Source organism: Candoia aspera, chromosome 1 (assembly GCF_035149785.1).
Source record: "Candoia aspera isolate rCanAsp1 chromosome 1, rCanAsp1.hap2, whole genome shotgun sequence".
Lineage (NCBI taxonomy): Eukaryota > Metazoa > Chordata > Lepidosauria > Squamata > Boidae > Candoia > Candoia aspera.
This window is the reverse complement of record NC_086153.1, coordinates 248,960,057-248,978,845: the sequence shown is the minus strand read 5'-3', so window position 1 is coordinate 248,978,845 and position 18,789 is coordinate 248,960,057. Positions and strand designations below refer to the sequence as shown.

The window sequence follows — 18,789 nt, the reverse complement described above, 5'->3', positions numbered from 1 at the left end:
AAGGCTGATTGGTTATGCAGATGCAATTTCATTTGAGACAGATTACCAGTACCTTAACAAGTAACAATTGTAACATTTTAAGAACTCATTGTGTTTGTTAAAACCTTTTGAGATTGCCTGAAACCTTTTCAGGTATGTGGGTTAAGCAACCTCTCAGTGGTGGAGTTAAAATCTCCTTTTTCCAAATCAGTCACTTTGAGGTCTACCCTAGAGTGTCCTGGGAGGTTGAAATGCTGATATAATTTGTCCCTGTTTTGAGTCCTGATGTCAAATGTGTGACTATTAATTCTTTTGTACAAAGTTTGTCCCATTTATCCTATGTAGGATCCAGAGAGGTATTTACATTCATTCATTCATTTATTAATTATCCCACCTTTATTATTTTTATAAATAACTCAAGGTGGCGAACATACCAAATACTCCTACCTCCTCCTCTTTTCCCCACAACAGCCCTGTGAGGTGAGTTGGGCTGAAGGTGAGTTGGGCTGAGAGGGTATGACTGGCCCAAGGTCACCCAGCTGGCTTTCATGCCTGAGGCAGGACTAGAACTCACAGTCTCCTGGTCTCTAGCCCAGCACCTTAACCACTAGACCAAACTGACTCTCTTTTATTTTTATTTTATTTTTTAAATTTTTTATAGTATTGCTGGCAACGTAAGATTTCTTTGTAAACCTGCTGAGCAGCAGTCAAACTGATATTTTTTTTTTTTTGATTGATGAAGGAAGAGTCACTAGTTTATTAGGCTGTCCTAACATAGAAATAGCATGTATTCCACAGAAATCTATTGCCCTCTGCTGGTTGCATCTAAGCTTCACTGAATGGCACTCACTCTTGATTTATTTAATGAATCTTATATAATCAGAAAAGTTAAATAGAATAGTTTGAAGATTAGGTTTGATTGTAGTACAGAGTAATGTTACATAACTTGTATATTTTTACAGAGGAACACCAACATAACATAGTGATTCTTTATTCATTTACAACTTGTATTTTAATAGGTACTACCCAGAATCCTTGTCTAAAGTTCCATCTGGTTTTGTAGAAGGCAGCCAAACTTAGGTGGTTTGTGGAACTGGTGGGAAGAAAATACTATGTAGTATTGTTCACTATATATTTACCTGAAAGGGATATTAGTTCTCCCCCCCCCCATATTATCTTTGAATTGGAGATCTGTTGAAAACAAATTAATAAGCAGGAGTTGCAAATAATGAAAGCAAGTGGGTAAAATGGAGATAAGAGAGGGAAGAAAGCACTGCCATTGCATCAACAGATTAGACAAGCTCTTTAGCCTGCTGTCTCTTATAGAGGGTGTGTACCTGCAGAGGAGAGTCTTCTCTATGGAGGCTTTGCATGCAAATAAGAACTCTGGAAAATCAGAATCCTCAGTTGGTAGGGTTTTTATGTGTAGAATGGCTCTCCGTTGCAGAGTGCCACTCTCTACAAATGGAAGATACAAGATGAGAATGAGACTAGCAAGCTGATTACACACACACACACACACACACACTTAGAAATTCTAAGCTTGAAACTTCTACATGGGAGTAAAAGTCACTTTATTCATTAGAATTTACCACGAAGTAAACATGTAGAGATTTCAGCAGGCATTCAAACAAATACAAAAGCTTTCAATAGAAGAGAATATATGTAGCTCAGGGTTGAACTGTGGAGTCCTTGGTGTTCTTTGAGCTTGGTAGTTTGCTTGCAGACGTTTCATTACTCAGTCAAGTAATGAAACGTCTGCAAGCAAACCGTAACATCAGTGCTGGTGAGTGTGGGGTTTGCTCCCTGTTTATATACAGCAGCTTGCCCTGCCAGTGTTGGTGGGGGTGTTCTCTCCTTGGTAGTTCCTTGATTAGGGTATTGTTTTCTGTTTGATTATTTTGCCTGGTGTTAATCCCTGCTTATATCATTGTTGGCTGCTGGAGCGGATGTTTCCTTCTTAGCTTTTTATTGTCTCTTTAAATGGTTTGTAAATGTGGTTTATCCCTATGTGTCTATTGATGACTGATTTCTCTGAGTGCCAGACTTCCAGAAATTTCCTAGCAGTTTTGGATTTAGCTTGGTCTAGGATGCTCACAGTTTCCCAGTTGAAAGTATGGTTGAGTCTGTCCATGTGTTGTGAGATTAAGGAGTTTTCATTGTGTCTTCTGACTGCTGATTGGTGTTCGTGGATGTGCTCTGCTAGTCTTCTGCCTGTCTGTGCTACAGTCCTTACACTGTATGTTGTAGATGACTCCTGTTTTTTCTTCTTGGGCTGCCGGGACTTTTGGTTTACTTAAGATGTTTTGAAGGGCTTTAGTTGGTTTGTGTGCTACAGTGATGCCGTGTGATTGTAATAGTCTGTTGGTTGTTTCTGAGATGTTTCTGATCTATGGCAGTATTATCCTTTTCATTGCTTGTGTTGGTTGTACTGTAGTGGGTTGAGTGGTCAGGCACTTTTTGATAAAGTTCCATGGGTATCCATTTTGTTGGAAGATGTTCTATGGGCAGTCTGTTTCTTTTTTCTGGTGTTCTGGGTTGCTGCAGTGCATTTGTACTCTTCAAGTCTGTACTTACCTTGCCAAGCACAGATTTCCAGTCTATCTTACTGTGACATGGTGTGTGTGTATGTGTGCCTATGAAAACAGCAATTTGTGAATGAAAATGTGAGAATCCAGCCAGCCTCTGACTCAGAAAATGAAACTCTTTCTGAGTCAGAGGAGGAAATAGAAGTAAGTAAGTAACTTTATTGATTAGTCAAATGACCATATCAGAAAGTTGGGCATCAGCCACTATAAGATATAAAGTATAAAATATGATGCCGTAAAACAACTAAAATACAATAAAATTAGCTAAAATATACTATGGTGCGTTAAAATACGATAAAATACAGTAGGGTAAAATGGAGATAAATTGTAAGATAAAAATGCAAGATGTAATAAAACAGGTAATAAAATAAGAAACAATGTGAGTTTAAATGAATTCATCACCTTTACATGCCACCCCAATGCATTCTATAAATTGCATTCTCAGTTGTACAGCCCTAACCATAAACTTAACAGTTCTATTGACCACATACGTATTTGTGCCCTGGAGGAAGTAACATAATCTTTTGTTACAGTCCCGGTATGTGGTTCTGTCAATTAATGTCTGAAGGTACTGAGCCCTTGCTGGGGCATATAGTTGGCAGTTAAATAGGACATGTGCAATATCTTCTACTTTGGTTGCTCCACAAACACATGTTCTCTCAAGGTAAGGCACTTGGTGGAATCGTCCGTATTTGACCATAGAATCTAGTTGCTCAAATCTTGCTCTAGAAAGAGCTATCCTATGGTATTGAGTCAGACCCATTGTCAGGTATTTTTCTGTTTGAAAGGACAGTTTATTCTTGGCCAGCCATTTCGATGCCCTATGGTGTGCAAGTGACTCAATGTCTGTTTGGGCATCCAAACATCCAAGACTCTTTGTTTGAATATTGCCTTGGCCTGGTCTCCAGCTAAAAGTAAGTATTGTGCTGAAAAGCCGAGAAATGCGATGGTTTGGAGGAGTTGATTGATCCATGTGGTGGGTTGAGGTGTGCCCATCTGTTCTTCAAGGCACATTTTTGGTAGTCTATCATGTTCCATTGGGAGAATCCGCCACCAATAGTTGAAAACTTTGGTTACTGATAGATTATAAATGGAATGGGTGCCTGTTTCAGCTCTTACTGCTGCTGCGGGTGTATTCCTGTCGGTCCCCAGAATGGGTCTTAAAAAGCGTGCTTGATTTTGTTCAAGTAAGGAGGAAACTTACCAGGCTGAAACTGGGAAAGTGAAACCCAAAGATGAGTCAGCAGCACAGGAAGAATCACAGGTGCTGATTGGCCAATCTTCGGAGGAGGATTTGAATCCTCCAATCAGTGCTTGCCAATGATGGGCAGAAAAGCACGCGAAGGAGAAGACAGCCCAATTGGCTGCAGAAGGGAACAGGCACGCAAAGGATTGGCATAAAAGGCAGACGTGTGAAGAGCAAGCTGCTGGAGACAACTGATCCTACAAGCCTGCAGCTTCCTCAGAAGAGTCCTTACCAGCGTCACAGACAGCGTCTGTTACCGAAGAGGAATCAGCGCCAGTGTTCTCCACCAAAGAGAACTTGAATCCTGCTTCTGCTGCCACCGAGGATCTTCTCCTTGCCGAACCCAGCAACCTCAGTCTCGCGTCCAGCCTTGGACCTCCACAGTCACCTTGTGTGTGTTCCAGGCATGCTTCTCGCCCTGTTTTGAGATTCCAGCCATTATCCAGAGTCTCCAGTCCAGTCTTGTCATGCCTCCAGTCCACAGTTTCGCCCCGAGCCTTCGGTGCAGCCTTGCAACACTTTTAGCTTGCAGCTTAGTTCTAGGTCTCCAGTACAGATTCAGTGTGCCCTCGACCTCCAATCTTGCTGTGAATCTCTGGTCCAGTTCAGCCGTGCTTTGGGTGCTCAATCTTGTTCAGGAGTTTCACACCTATCTGGTTGCAAACCTAAATTGCTACCTAGTCCTGGGCTTCTAGCCAAGTCCAGCCTTGCTCCGAGTTCCCAGCCTTTCTCTGAGTCTTCAGTCTCTGGTGTCCAGTCCAGCCCGAGTCATCCAGTCCAGTCCTTAGATCCCAGAAGTATCCAGGAGGTTCCGATCAGCCCTGCCCAGTGTTCCGGTGCCAGCCTATTTCGAGTGGTGTTCCAGTTCAAGATCATTCGACTTCAGCTTCAGTAGTTTGTCACACTCCAGCTTCTCCCAGCCTTCCAGTCTCCATTAAAGAGTCCTGCTCCGCTGCCGTGCTGCTGTCTCCTCCTCCAGTTTCCTTGTTGCTGCCCAGTTGGTCTTGATTGAACTCAGTTGTTCCTTAATTCTAAGGACTTACTCTTTATTAAATAACTATTTACAATAAGTATTTTTGATATTTAATCTGCCTGGCCGCCTCTAAGTCTGATCAGGACAGAAAGACTGGTTTGTGTGTATTTGTTTCTCATATTTATATACAGCTAGAACCCAAAAACTCCTGTCAATTTAAAGTGGACTCTGCAAAAGAGAGACATTAGAAAAAAATGACAATGCAAATATCAAAAATCAAAAATATATTATTTTTGTTTGTTGTAAGTTCTGGATAATTTGCAACAGCTGCTATAGCTAATTTTCTGTTGAAAATATTCCACAAGAAAAGCTATGCTCTCCAGCTAGTATTATTTCTCTTGAAAGGACTTGGAAATGGAATTGATAGTAAGCTGCATACCACAGAATGCACTCTCATTCTTTCTTCATGTCACAGATGAGGTATCTCAAGTCAAAAATTTATGGAACTATTGTAATCTGAGTGGCAGTAATATACACATTGTTTTCAACAGTTCTGTGAATAAATGTTCCTGAACACTGAATTAGTATTAGCTACTTCTAGAGTAGAAATTATTATTATTATTAGGAAGATTGTAGAATTATAATTTCAGAAACACTGCGCTGTCAGAGTTCTAGTGAAAGCAATGAAGTCTGATTGCATTCATTGCTTGGAATTTTGAAATAAAAATAAATAAAATGCTTTTCCATACTCTGGGCTATGTGAGATTGCATTAATTAAACCTTGTGACAACCTTATTTCTGATCACACACATAGTCATTTCTGATAAGGGATGTTATTAAATTTCTCTTCATGACCTTCACAAGTAGATTACCTTCTCTGAGAAGAAGGTATTATAAAAATATTTAGGGATAGCATAAGGGAAACCTCCAAGATCCCTGCATCAGTAATATAAAGTTTCAGATCTCTTATTTTTTAAGTATAAACCATGCACTGTCCCCTTAAATTCAGACATGGCTTTTTCTGGAGCCAGTATAAGTTGGCATCAGCTGAGAGTCCACTATAGGCCAGATCAAGTAGGTACTACTATGTTGCCTGTCACTGCAGTGAAAATTCAAGATGGAAAATAAGGCTTTTGTAAGAGGTCTGGAAAGAAATAGATTTATGAATGATCTGCCCTTTGGATTTTTACAAAATCTACTAGAAAAGATAGATCCACGTAGATATTATCAAAGCACAAGTATTGTTAGAACTATTTCTCTTGCTGTGCGCTGAAACTATCTAACCTAATGTTTGCTCCTTGCAAGCTGAATGCATTGTTGTTCTTGTTGGGTACAATTATTCTGATGACTTATTGCACTTTCAGAAATTAGCTCCTGGAGTCAATCAGTTTGCCTATACCTGTGTCCAAGACCACCCAATATGGGCTAACCAGCAGTTCTGGGAAACAACCTTTTATAGTGATGTGGAGAATCAAATTCGCTCTCTGTATCTCTCAACTAAGGAAGACAATCATCCACAATACTTAAAGCAAAAGGTAAGTGAAACAATAATATGAAATACTAATTTAAAAAAAACTAAATCTGTGTTTGTGACATTTAGTATTCAATCAAGAGAAATTGGTAATATCGAAGATACTGGTGAAATTCACATTTATTCATGCTTAGTATGGATATCAGTAAACTGGAATTAATAAAAATTTTAACTTAGAAACTCAGTAATATAAGTTACCTAGCATTGGTTAAAATGCAAATACAACAACTTAAATTTCAGTCTTGATAAAGGGTATATAAAAAAATTAAATTCACGTTCAGAAAATAATTATAACTTAGGGCTACACCCAATTTTATATGAGTATACTTTCATTTGCCCCAAAACTATTTCCCTTCACTCTCTTCTATCCCCTTGGTGATATGAACCCTTGGTTTTTGAAGACCTCAATTCATAAAATTGTATTTGAACAGGCATTTAGGCCAATCCATTACTCATTTAATTTGGGATTCTGAATTAAAGCATCTTGAACAGGTGGCTGTCTATCTGCTTGCACACATCTGGCAAAAGGGAGCTCATTATCTGCTGCACAACTGGGTCTACTGTCTTACATTCAGAGATTTTTCTTAAGCTGGAATCTACCTTCCTGTAACTTACAGTTGTTGTTTCATGTCCTGTCCTTGGATAATTAAAAAAAAAATTGGTCAAGGCTGCCTTTCCTATGACACTCTTCAGGTATTTATAATAATACCTGAATCTCTTCAGTTCCCCAAATCTCTCCCTCATAGGACTTAATTTCCAGTCCCCTGACAAGCTTACTGCCTTCTTTGTGCCTGTTCTGGTTTCTCTGAATCCTTTTTAAGTGTGGTGCCCAGCACTGAACACAACCATCAAGGTGGGATCTAACCAGTACAAAATAGTGTGAGATTATTATTTTCCATGATTCAGAAACACTAGTTTTATTGATGCAGACTAAAATTTTATTGAGATTGTAGCCGACCATAATACTAAGATAATTTTACATGTACTTTTAGCAAGCCAGTTACCTTCCATCTTGTACCTATGCATTTAACAAACTCTCTGTATACTTTGTTTCTGTCTTTTAGAACAGGAATTTTCAATCTGTGTTTCATGGGACCCTAGATTCCATGAGAAATTGTTGAGGTTCCATGGGCAAAAACAAAAAGTTCAATCAAGCAAAGCTAATTTTCTATACTACAGTTTTGCCTGTTGATCAGGGTTTCTAGGATTTTTTTTTTAACTGACAGGCTCTGAAACCTGAAAAATTTGAAAAACCCCATTCTACAATATTAGCTATCCCCTCTACCTCTTTCTCCAAGTCAGTATTAAAAATGTAGAAGAGCAGTGAACCAAGAACAAAATTGTGTGAGGGGAGATTTCAGTGTGATGAGGAGTTATTGATGAGAAGTATTTGAATACAGTTTTCAAGCCAGTTGTAGCTCCAAGTACTATAGTAGACATGCTATCCAGCCCCCATTTTGCTAACTTGCTCATCAGAATGTCATGATTATTCTGTCAAATGCCTTGTTAAAATGAAGATATATCAACGGCAATGCCATAGTCTTCTAAAAAAATTTACCCGATCTATGAAATTAATCTGACAAGACTTGCTCTTCATACAGCCACGCTAATTTCTAGTAATCGATATAGTATTTTCAAAGTACTTAAATATTTGATAGTTTGTGATCTAGAATCTTCCAAGATGTCAGTGTCAGACTGACTGCTCTGTAGTCCCTGGAACCACCACCTTCTATTTTTTGAAGATGGGATTATTTTGCCCTTTTCCAGTCCCCTGGTACTTTACCCATTCTCCAGGATTTTTCAACAATGGGAAGTTTGTCTAATATATACTGTTCATCTCTCCAAAAGTATTACTGGAATAAATTATAGAAATAATATATAGACAAGATCCATGCCAATAATTAACCTAGATTGTAATCATATCATTCTGCCTTTGGTCACATGCCAGTTTTTTTCTTAAATTAGAAGTGAACATTCCTGAGAAAGAGTGTGCATAAATTACTGGATTTTTCACCATAAATCTTGTATTACTAGGAGATAATGAGATCACAACTAAAATATACTTGATATCTTAAAAAGTCCTATAATCAAATTGTTAATATTATGAACAAGACTCCTACAATTTAAGAATCATTTTACTACTTTTGAAGTCAATATGTAACTACTTCATGTTTTTCTTTCTCTGGCAGAAATAAATTCTTCCTCTTCAAATCTCCCAGATAAAACTTTGATATTTCTTGAAGAAAGGTTCTATTTAATAAATAAATGGAGAATTATTGTGAATGTTCAAGCCAAAGGAAAATTTGATTTTCTATTCCTTATGAATCAACCTAGCCAAAGCAAATTCCAAAGTAATACTTTTCTCCCTTTAACAGTAATGTGTAATTGGTCATGTGCATGTGTTTAGACCTTGGAAAAGCCCTCAGGTAGGAAACTAAAGGCTAATTCTGCTGTCACATTCTACTTCATTCCAAAACAACAGTATTTCTGGATCTCTCCTGCTGATTTCTTCAAACAATATATATTCACACACATTTCAGAATTGTAAGTAATGTGGATTTCTTCCAGAAGTTGCCAAAGTTACTTGGAGTCATGAGCAATACTCTGAGTTGTCCAGCCAGAAATTTGTGCTCTCTGTGCAGAATTGAAAATAAGTAGCAATCGCATGAGTAATCAGTAAAACTGAGATGAAAATGTCTGGGGTTCCTCAAGATATGCATATAGGGAGGGAGGGAAAGAAGGAAGGACACCACCCTGAGGATTGTTTGGCCATAGCTAGCAGAATGAAAAGTAGTACCTTCTGTTAAGGGCTATAAGAAACGGATGTTAGTGAAAAGAAGAAATAAGTGGCAGACTTGCATGAACCTGTCTCTTGTATGTTTGATAGAATTACCAAGAATTTTATAAGATGAACTTGCTTTCAGTTTTGTATGTGATCTCAAATTCCAAGAAAAAGCATTCCTATATCCTTAAGAGCACATGAATAGAAAACTGATATGAAAATCATTCCATTGGCTGCAGCTTTTACAGATTCTCAGATGAAAGCAGATTTGTTTCTCCTGTCATGTTCTGAAGTCTTATTCCCAACACAGAACTGAGAAGACATGTCAGTGCCATAACCTAAGTTGGCTTCTATTTGGTGTGGTTTTGTGCATTGTGCCATGTTCTATCACTTGCTTTCTGTTTTGCCACATTTTGTGTTTATCCCTCCTTTTGGATGTTTTTATTTTTTTATTTCTAATTTTACAGTTACGTTGGGAAAGCTGTGTTCTGGTGTGGCAAATTGCATAAGTCACAGTTCTGAGTTGTATTATTCTGGGATGATACTTGATGCTTCTGTGGGTATATGGTTGTCTTTGGCTAAAGTAGTACACCTTGGGCAACTTGGTTGATGCCAATAATATGCCTGCACATGTATTGCAGACATTATGGGAATGCTGCATTATAGAAGTATGTTACAGCCTTCAGATTGGAATGAGGGATGGAATGAGACATGTCTTAATTATCCAGTGATATTTGACTTACTGAAGTTCTGTGCCCTTGTGATGTCAAAACATCTCCTATTATAGGAAAACCTGTAAAATGGGAGATTTGGCATTTCAGCAGAGAGTAACAGAAGGAGGTTCTCTCTGTCATATTGCCTCTTGCTGTTAATCACATGCCTCTTGAACTATATGGAATATCAAACATGGAGCAAAAGCAGTAAACTAGCACATTTTCATTTGTTTAGAAAACAGGAGCATTCCAGTTAAGCTTTATTTCCCACTGATGTCACTCAAAGATCTTCCTGCAGCTGAATGTGTAACTATCTGCAGGGGGAACATTTGTACGTATGTTGCCTTCCACACAAACCCAACTCATGTACAGATGTCTGCAAGAAAAACATTTGAGCATTGTTGGCAGAGGACGTGGTTTTAAGAACATCTGACAAGGGCTAGAAAAATCAGTATATATATACAGTCAGAGAAAGATAGAGAAGAACAGCAAAAGGGGGGGGCAGTTGTGATAAACACATGCATGGAAAAAAACAGCTGAATTGCTAGGGGGAGAGAGTTGTAGCAAACATAGGTGTCTCCTTGAAGCCTTTCCCAATATTTTGCAGATGTCTGGAATACTAGTTATATATATAATTAACACCTTTTATTTTATCCTAACAAAAATGAGGTCATGTAATGATAGTTGCCAGATACCTTTGCCCTAATTTCTTAAGCCTACAGTATATTTTGTCTACGTGCCATCCATCTAGTTTACAGAGAGTGATAAATGCAGCTGGTGAAAACATGAACATTTTTCAGTGCTACAAAAGCTATTTATAGCTATATGGAGCTCATCTATTAATATAGTACTTCATTCTCTCTTTTAATTTTTTTTTATTAATTAAAACAAGCAACAAAAAAGCAAAAACAAATAGAAAGAATAATACATGTACATACATAAAATGATCTTTATACTAGAGCAAAGGTTGAACTGAAAATATAGTTATCCAGTTTTTTTAAAAGGACATTTAAAAAAGGCAAAACAAATTTTAAAAAGATAAAGAAAAACCTTTTTTTAAAAAATTAGCATTCTGGTACCCTCCCTCTCTTTTTCCCCCCCCCAGCTGCTAATTGCTCCTTATACTGTACTTTAGACACATTTATTGCTCATTTCTGTTTGGATCATTTTATTGTTTTTTTAAACAGTTTCTTTTTCTTCAAAAACTATATTCTAAGTGTCTTAGCTTGGCTTGTTGTGTAATATGTTGTATATAAGAGAGCCATTCCTGCTTGAATTTGGTTAGACTTCTGCTGTGAATATATAGTCAATTTTTCTGTTGCTGCATATTCTTCACTTTTAGTCTCCCAATCCTCTGTTGACAGCAAGGTGTCTCTTTTCCAGTGTTGCACCAGATTGATTCTTGCTGCTGTCAGCATATATCTTTAAAAATTGGGATATTTTTCAGTTATATTATCTGGGATCATACCTAATAAAAATATTTGTGGTTTTAATTCAAATTTTATTTTCAGAATTTTCTGAATGTTTTAGTGTATTTTTTCCAGGACTTGTGTGTCTTTTTGCATAACCACCACATATGGTAAAATGTTCCTTCTTTGTTGTGGCATTTCCAACATTTATTGTTCCATGATTTATCCATTTTGGCAATCATTGAGTTACATGCCATCTGTAAAACATTTTGTACCAATTTTTCCTCAAATTGTAGCTTGGTATAAATTGTATTGATTTTTTCCACAGTCCTTCCTATTCTTTTCCACAGTGAAAGAATAGGAAGAACTGTGGAAAAAATCATCCATTTTATCATAACATTTTTTACTACTTCACTCTCAACATAGGCCATTCATAAAGAAACAGCAACTTCAAATCACAGAGCAAAGAAGGATAGTTTCCATAGGAAACTTTTTAAGGAAATTAGACTTGAATACACCATTATGTTAATATTATTAACAATCATATATTGCTATGTCTTTTTGGGCATCTGTCAAAAATAATTTGGATAGTACATTTTTATTTATTCATTTATTTAATTTTTATCACGCCTTTATTATTTTTATAAATAACTCAAGGTGGCGAACATACCTAATACTCCTTCCTCCTCCTGTTTTCCCCACAACAGCAACCCTGTGAGGTGAGTTGGGCTGAGAGAGAGTGACTGGCCCAAGGTCACCCAGTTGGCTTTCATGCCCATTTTAGTTTTTTCTTTTATATTATTGGATGTTATGCTTTTACTGGGTCTGATATTGAATGTATTGGAAAAAGGAATATAAATTGGGATGGGAATTTGGTGGGGGGAGTGGAATCTGGATAGGACATAGCTCCAGATTTGTTACATCCTAAGCCAGGGCTAAGTAGATGTGAAAGCAGAATTGGGGTTGAGACCTGGAGCAGCACAAGATCCTACCTGTGAAGGTCTGTTGTCTCTTTGTAGCCAATAGCATGACTCTTGGAGTGATACAGAAGCTGCATTCCTGTATCAAGTCACCTTCTCCTTTCCTTCCCTTTGAACCTTCATGTTATCTTACTGTGGTTTATGTTTTATTATTCATCACAATGTCTTGAAGGTATTTAAGACAGAGTTTTCAGCCTAGGTTCCTAACTTTTTCTCATATTGTTTTTTGGTTTTTGCCTCCTGTTCTAATGGGGAAAAAATAAAGTGTTGAAAATATAATCATGTCTGGCTATTTTTCTCTTCCAGGAGAAGATTTCTGAAGACCAAGGGCAAGAAAAAACTGCCATGGACTTGGCAGCTGAGCAATTACGTCTGTGGCCAACACTTAGTAAAGAGACTCAACAACAGCTGGTACAAAGTGAAGAAAGCATGGTCTTCAGCCAAGCAATTCACTTTGCCAACCTCATGGTATATCTGTTAGTGCCACTGGACACCAGTAAAAACAAACTGTTAAGAATGTCAGCTACAGGAGACTGGGAGAGTGGAAGCAATAGCATTGTCACAAATAGGTGTGTCAGTAGAATTCCCCCATCGTTACAATTAGCTGTCATACAGAGTGATTTTTTTTCTTATCCTAATATGGATTTAGCTTACCAGAATTGCTTTCTTAGCATTGCAGGCAGTGTTGCAGAGAGCTATGATACTGAAAGTGGTTTTGAGGATTCTGAGAATAATGATGTTGCCAATGCTGTGGTGCGCTTCATTACCAGATTCATAGACAAGGTTTGTACTGAAAGTGGAGTTACGCAGGATCACATCCGAAGTCTTCATTGTATGATACCAGGTATGAAGAACCACGTTCTTGTCTTGAAATCTTCTCAGTGAGAGATATTTTGTACTGTCTCAGAAAAGATACTTTATTTGTACACATGTGTGTTCTTTTCAGGTGAAAATGAGAGTTTGTAAGTCTAATTTTAGTCATGGCTGAACTATATTGGGTTTTCTGGAGGCAATTTTTAGAATGGCTAAACTGTTTTAGTTTGTTTTGCTCTTGCTGTGTTATGTTCATCTGGGGTGGTGTTTATTCCCAGGAATTGTAGCAATGCACATTGAGACTCTGGAGGCTGTCCATCGAGAAAGTAGAAGGTTGCCACCAATACAGAAGGCAAGTATTTCAGGCTGTTTATTCTGCTTTATAGCTGTTGGGAATATAGCCAGTTTGACAGCTTCAGTTTTTATTTTTCTAATATATTTGAGAAAACATTTGGAAATTTTTAAAAGTACACCCCCCAAATTAAAAATTTCAACAGGTAAGCAGCTTGGCTGTAATTTTGTGAAATATGAACCAGAGAAAATAGCTCAGCCAAAGCTCTAAATAAATACAAGCTGCTATTGTATGTACACACTGCTCCTTTAAAATCCATTATATACTATCCCCCACCAAATCAAGGAACAGTTCAGCCAATAAAGCTTTCCCCCTTAGACTGAAGAATAATTAACTAATCAAAACCTCTTCTGTCTTATCCTTAGTTCCAGTAAGCATACTAGTAAATGGTTGACTTCTGATCATGAATAATGATAAGAGATCCAAGGGATCTATAACATTCTAAGAGTGGGGAAGCAGTGAGCTACATCACTGGTTGCCTAACCAATATACTTTATCCCTTCTTACAGGGTTCTTGAATTAAATCAAGAAGGGAGACAAGTACCCTATCGCAGAGGATTGTAATTCTCTGTAGGTAGAGCATCTCTTCCAATTTAATAGGCAAAAGCTGATTGCAGGAAAAAACATTCTCTTGAATGGAAATCTTCCTAGGCTACACTGAATCTGCAGATACAGAAAATACCCAGTCCTGCTCCCTCAAAATAAGCCAAACCTTGCCAGATTTTTTTATAAAATACTGTTGCAATAATCATAGCCAAAACTTAATATTTGACACCTGTATTGTATTTACTATGTTGCAAGTTTAAAAAAAAAATCTTATCATTGGGTTCAGCCCAAGATTCTACGACCAGATTTGCTGCCAGGGGAAGAGTTTGTGTGTGAAGGTCTCCGTGTGCTCCTGGATCCTGATGGCAGAGAGGAGGCAACTGGGGGATTACTTGGAGGCCCTCACATTCTTCCTGCGGAAGGAGCTTTGTTCCTTACTACATACAGAGTTATATTTAAAGGCACACCTCATGATCAACTAGGTATGATGTTTGTTATGAATGTCCAAATAATGTTCTTTCCAGAACCCACTGAAGGCTGACATCTGGGCCTGCATTCCATTTATACTGCTTCTAAAATTCATTTCATACAAAAGTAGGATTTGTATCAAGATTTTTAACTGAACCGTTTAATCAGGATAACTTCCTGTAATCCCTACAGTTAATTAAATACAGAATTATTATAAGTATTTGTGTAATAAGGGAGAAAGATTTACGCTGAATCTGATCAGATATGAGAGAGTGCTTATCAATCTTACACCATGACAATAAGCTTTGCTACCAGTATGTAATCCAGGGGATTTGTTCTTGACAGTGAAAGGTTTATTATCTTCTGTCCATAAAGTGGACATGCTCCCTATGCTATCTATGATTTTTCTGTGATAGATTTGCAAAAACTGAAGGTAAAGTTGTCCCTATCTAGAATTGCTTTGGCTCCATGGTTAGTGCAATTCCATTATTAGAAATATCTAAGTACTGTCTAGTCTAGTTGTCCCAGGGCTTGAATATGTAGCCACAGTTTTTATATCAAATCAAATATTTATTATGGTCATAAACCAGCATAGGTTTTTATATGTATTTTATAGCTATTAAAAATTATAGCACAGCAGCAAATTTTGAAAGATTCAATTATATATCAAAAGCTAGTTTGGTGTAGTGGTTAAGACCTTGGACTAGGAGCAGGGAACCCCAGATTTTATTCCAACCTCAGCCATAGAATCTCACTGGAGACTTTGGATCAGTCACTCTCTCTCAGCCCAATCTACTCACAGGTTGTTCTGGGGAAATTGTGAGGAGTATGTATGTATGTATGTATTGTATGTATGCCTTTTGAGCATCTGAATGAAAAGTGAGATATAATGAAGAAGTGTAGCCCATTTCCAGATCCATTTCAATCCAACTTTAGACCCTGTTTTAAGACACAAACTTTTTTGTTGACCTTTGCTGGTAGAGCAAGATGCAGGATACTTTTCTAGATTGGCCATTGATTTGGAAGTTAGGGACTGTTTTATAGTAGTCTTATTTACATCTGGAGAGTTGTTTACAGAAGTTGTTACTGGAATATTATTACCTCATTCCACTGGCAATGTCATGGGATGCCTCAGGGCTCAGTTTTAACTCTCACATTATTTAATACCTACATGAATCTCTTGGGTGAGATTATCCAGGATGTAGGATGATTAGGCATATGGACTGGATAAAGGCTGATAAACTTCAGCTCATGCAGTGAACTTGGAGATACAGTTTATAAATAGGTCATTGCCAGTCCATGCAATGCTGAGTCTTTCTGGTACTTTGAAATATTTAGATAGTTTATTAATATTGCTGGATCCATCATTGTTATTGGAAACTGGTCAGTGGCTAAGAGCATATAATATATCAGTTTTGCAGGGTGATATACTAGCTGCAATCTGGTACAAGAAAATTTTAGCAACAAATAAAGATATTGTAGCATCAGATAAACACACTGTTGAAACTTAATAGTTGGCTTACCACTGTGTTGTAGATAAAGCTTCTTTTGAATTAAGTTTGGAATTTATATATTTATTGGCTTGTTTGATCGACTGATGGGTTGTACCCTATCTATCTATCTATCTATCTATCTATCTATTTATCTATTTATTTAAAATTTCTTTCACTGCCCATCTCCCCCAAAGGGGGACTCTTATGGGGTTATGGATTAGCACCAACCCAATTGGATCAGGAAGAGATGTAGCTGGCACACTAGGCACTCCTCATCACAGCTGTCACCTGCAAATCCAGTTGAGTATTCCTAAACTATGAATTTGCTCTTTCTGGGGAAATACCACCCATTCCAAAATAGACTGCACCTCATGCCTATTTATCTCCATCTTAACTGGATTTAATCTCCTTTTGTGCTGACTTATCTAGCCCTTTATTTAACATGGGCAATATTCAAGAGTACTGATTATTCCTTTGAGTTGGATAGTAAAGAGCAATGGAGTTAGGCCCTATCAGCATAGTGATGACACCTCACTCCAACTGATCCAGATGATCTCCCCTGTAGTATAATATAAATATTGAACAGCACAGGGAGTGAAATTGCATCCTGTGAGGCACCATTGGTCAACAGCTTAGGTTTTGAACAACAGTCTCCCAGCACCGCCTTGTGTACACATTGCAACAGAAAGGATCAGAACCATTGTAAAATATGCCTCCCAAACCCAGTTCCTTTAGGGAATCCTGAAAAATATATGTTATCAGACACTGCCAAGAGCTCCAGGAGAACTTGGCAGCATTAACTCCTCCCAATTTCTGATGTAAGTCATCTACCAAGACAACTGAAATCTTCAGTACTATATCATATAGTTTGAAAGTCTAATTGAAATGGATACTGAAAATTAGTACCATTCAGCTATGTCTGAATCTGTGAAGCTATCATGTTCTTGATTACTTTTCCCAGAAACTTTCTTTAAAGACAGTTTAGAAACTTCCCAAAAAACTACTAGTTTACTAATCAGAACTGTTGGATACAGTCATGTGATGTCAGTGCACCACTGACATCAAGTCTGTTTCTGGACTCGGTTCAAAACAATGGCGCTGATCTTTAAACCATGTATGTCTTGGAATACAAGATTATCTTCAGAAGCTCTCCTCCATGCGCTCCAACCAAATGAAGATAGGCAGACTTGCTTAGCACTGACAAGAAGGCCCACATCTGAAAGGCACATCATTACATTTTCAGTGCCGGGGAAGATTTTACCCTTGTCCAAGAAAGTTTAGATTGTACCGGTATTGGGTTTATATTAAGTTTGTATGGCTGCTTTTGTACATATTGGATATATGGTTTTCTTCTTTCCTATGCTGTTGATTATTCTATTTTATTTCTTCTCTCTCTCTCTATCCTTTTCTCTCTCTCTCTCTCTCTCTCTCTCTCTCTCTCTCTCACAAACACAAAAATATTTTTGATACTTTACTTTTGTAATAAAAGCCTGCCATCTCATAGCATGTGCTTATTTGAGTAAATATATGATTCAAGAACTAGTAGTTCAGCAATTTCTTTAATTTCAAGACAGTTAAATATGCACCAAGATAACAGAAAATGGCTTGATAATTTCCTTCATTCTCAGACTTATATATTGTATTTGCTTATGATGGCTCAGTTCATTTACGGATGGTTTAAAAAAATCTTGTCTGGCTGCATTATTTAAAATAAAATGAAGCTTAATATTTATGTCTTCACAAGATAAAGGGTGATTTTTTTTTTTATTACAAGACAAGGAAATTGATGTTAAATGTTTAGGCAGAGTGCTGCCCACCAGCATTCTTTGCGCTCCTGGTAGAGCAAAGAATTTGAGCCTATATAGTATTTTTTTAAAAAATTAATAAAAGTATATTATTTCAAAATGCCTTGAGAACTAGTAATGTGAACAAGTATAGAAACATTTATCTTAGGTATGAGGAAAATAACAGTGTTCCTTGATTAACATTACTTTTATTTAACTGTAGCTGTACCTTTCTGAGGATAAACATTCTATTGTGCAACTTATTGTGTAGGTTTTATAAAAATAAACTCCAATCGTTTCTAGTCACCATGGAAACAGTGGTAGAAGTGATTCATCAATACTTTTCATCAGTGCTTAGAAAGAGAGAGAATAATATTTCTACATTCAGAATAATAGGGATAGTTTCTGTTGGCATGGTTGGTTCTGATGTTCACTACTTAGCAAATATGTTCTAGGAAAAAACAGCTTCTGTGACAAAACAAATAACATGTGACATCACATCATGGCCTTACAGAATTGTTTGAAATGATGCAGGAAATACAATGCATAATAAAAAATATATGATCTTAATCAGCAAGGCTGCCACAATACATTTTTTGCCTAAGGTGGAACAATAAATGACATGTACATTCCACCTAGCAAAACCAGAGGGCTTACATTCAGACAGGTTATTTTGACACACAGGACAGGAAATCCCACAAGCAGCTATCCCCATCCTCTTGTCTTGTCTTGTCTTGTCTGCTAGATCAGGGGTCCCCAACCCCTGGGCCGCGGACTGGTACTGGTCCATGGCCTGTTAGGAACCGGGCTGCACAGCAGGAGGTGAGCAGTGGGCAAGTGAGCGAATTTACAGCCTGAGTATTTACAGCCGCTCCCCATCGCTCACGTTACCACCTGAGCTCCGCCTCCTGTCAGAGAAAGCAAGCCCATTGGCTGCTATCTCCAAACGGCACGAAGAAAAAAGAATAAAAGGTCGGGAAAAAGAGGAAGCGCTTGAATCATCCTGAAACCATTCCCCCCCACCCCCGGTCTGTGGAAAAATTGTCTTCCACGAAACCGGTCCCTGGTCCCAAAAAGGTTGGGAACTGCTGTGCTCGATGATAGCATGTAGTTCAGGCCACTAAAAGAGGCT

The 18,789-nt window shown here is 37.7% G+C and overlaps 1 protein-coding gene across 2 annotated transcripts in view; it reads left to right on the top strand.

Annotated features, from left to right (window-relative positions):
* The window catches only part of SBF2 (SET binding factor 2), a 266,379-nt gene that overhangs the window by 195,675 nt on the left and 51,915 nt on the right, over nt 1-18,789 (top strand). For both annotated transcript variants that reach the window (XM_063289456.1, XM_063289454.1), the window contains exons 18-22: nt 6,151-6,321; nt 12,508-12,770; nt 12,873-13,045; nt 13,293-13,366; nt 14,199-14,394. In XM_063289456.1, coding sequence (XP_063145526.1) covers nt 6,151-6,321; nt 12,508-12,770; nt 12,873-13,045; nt 13,293-13,366; nt 14,199-14,394 — 877 coding nt within the window. The remainder of the gene's footprint in view (nt 1-6,150; nt 6,322-12,507; nt 12,771-12,872; nt 13,046-13,292; nt 13,367-14,198; nt 14,395-18,789) is intronic.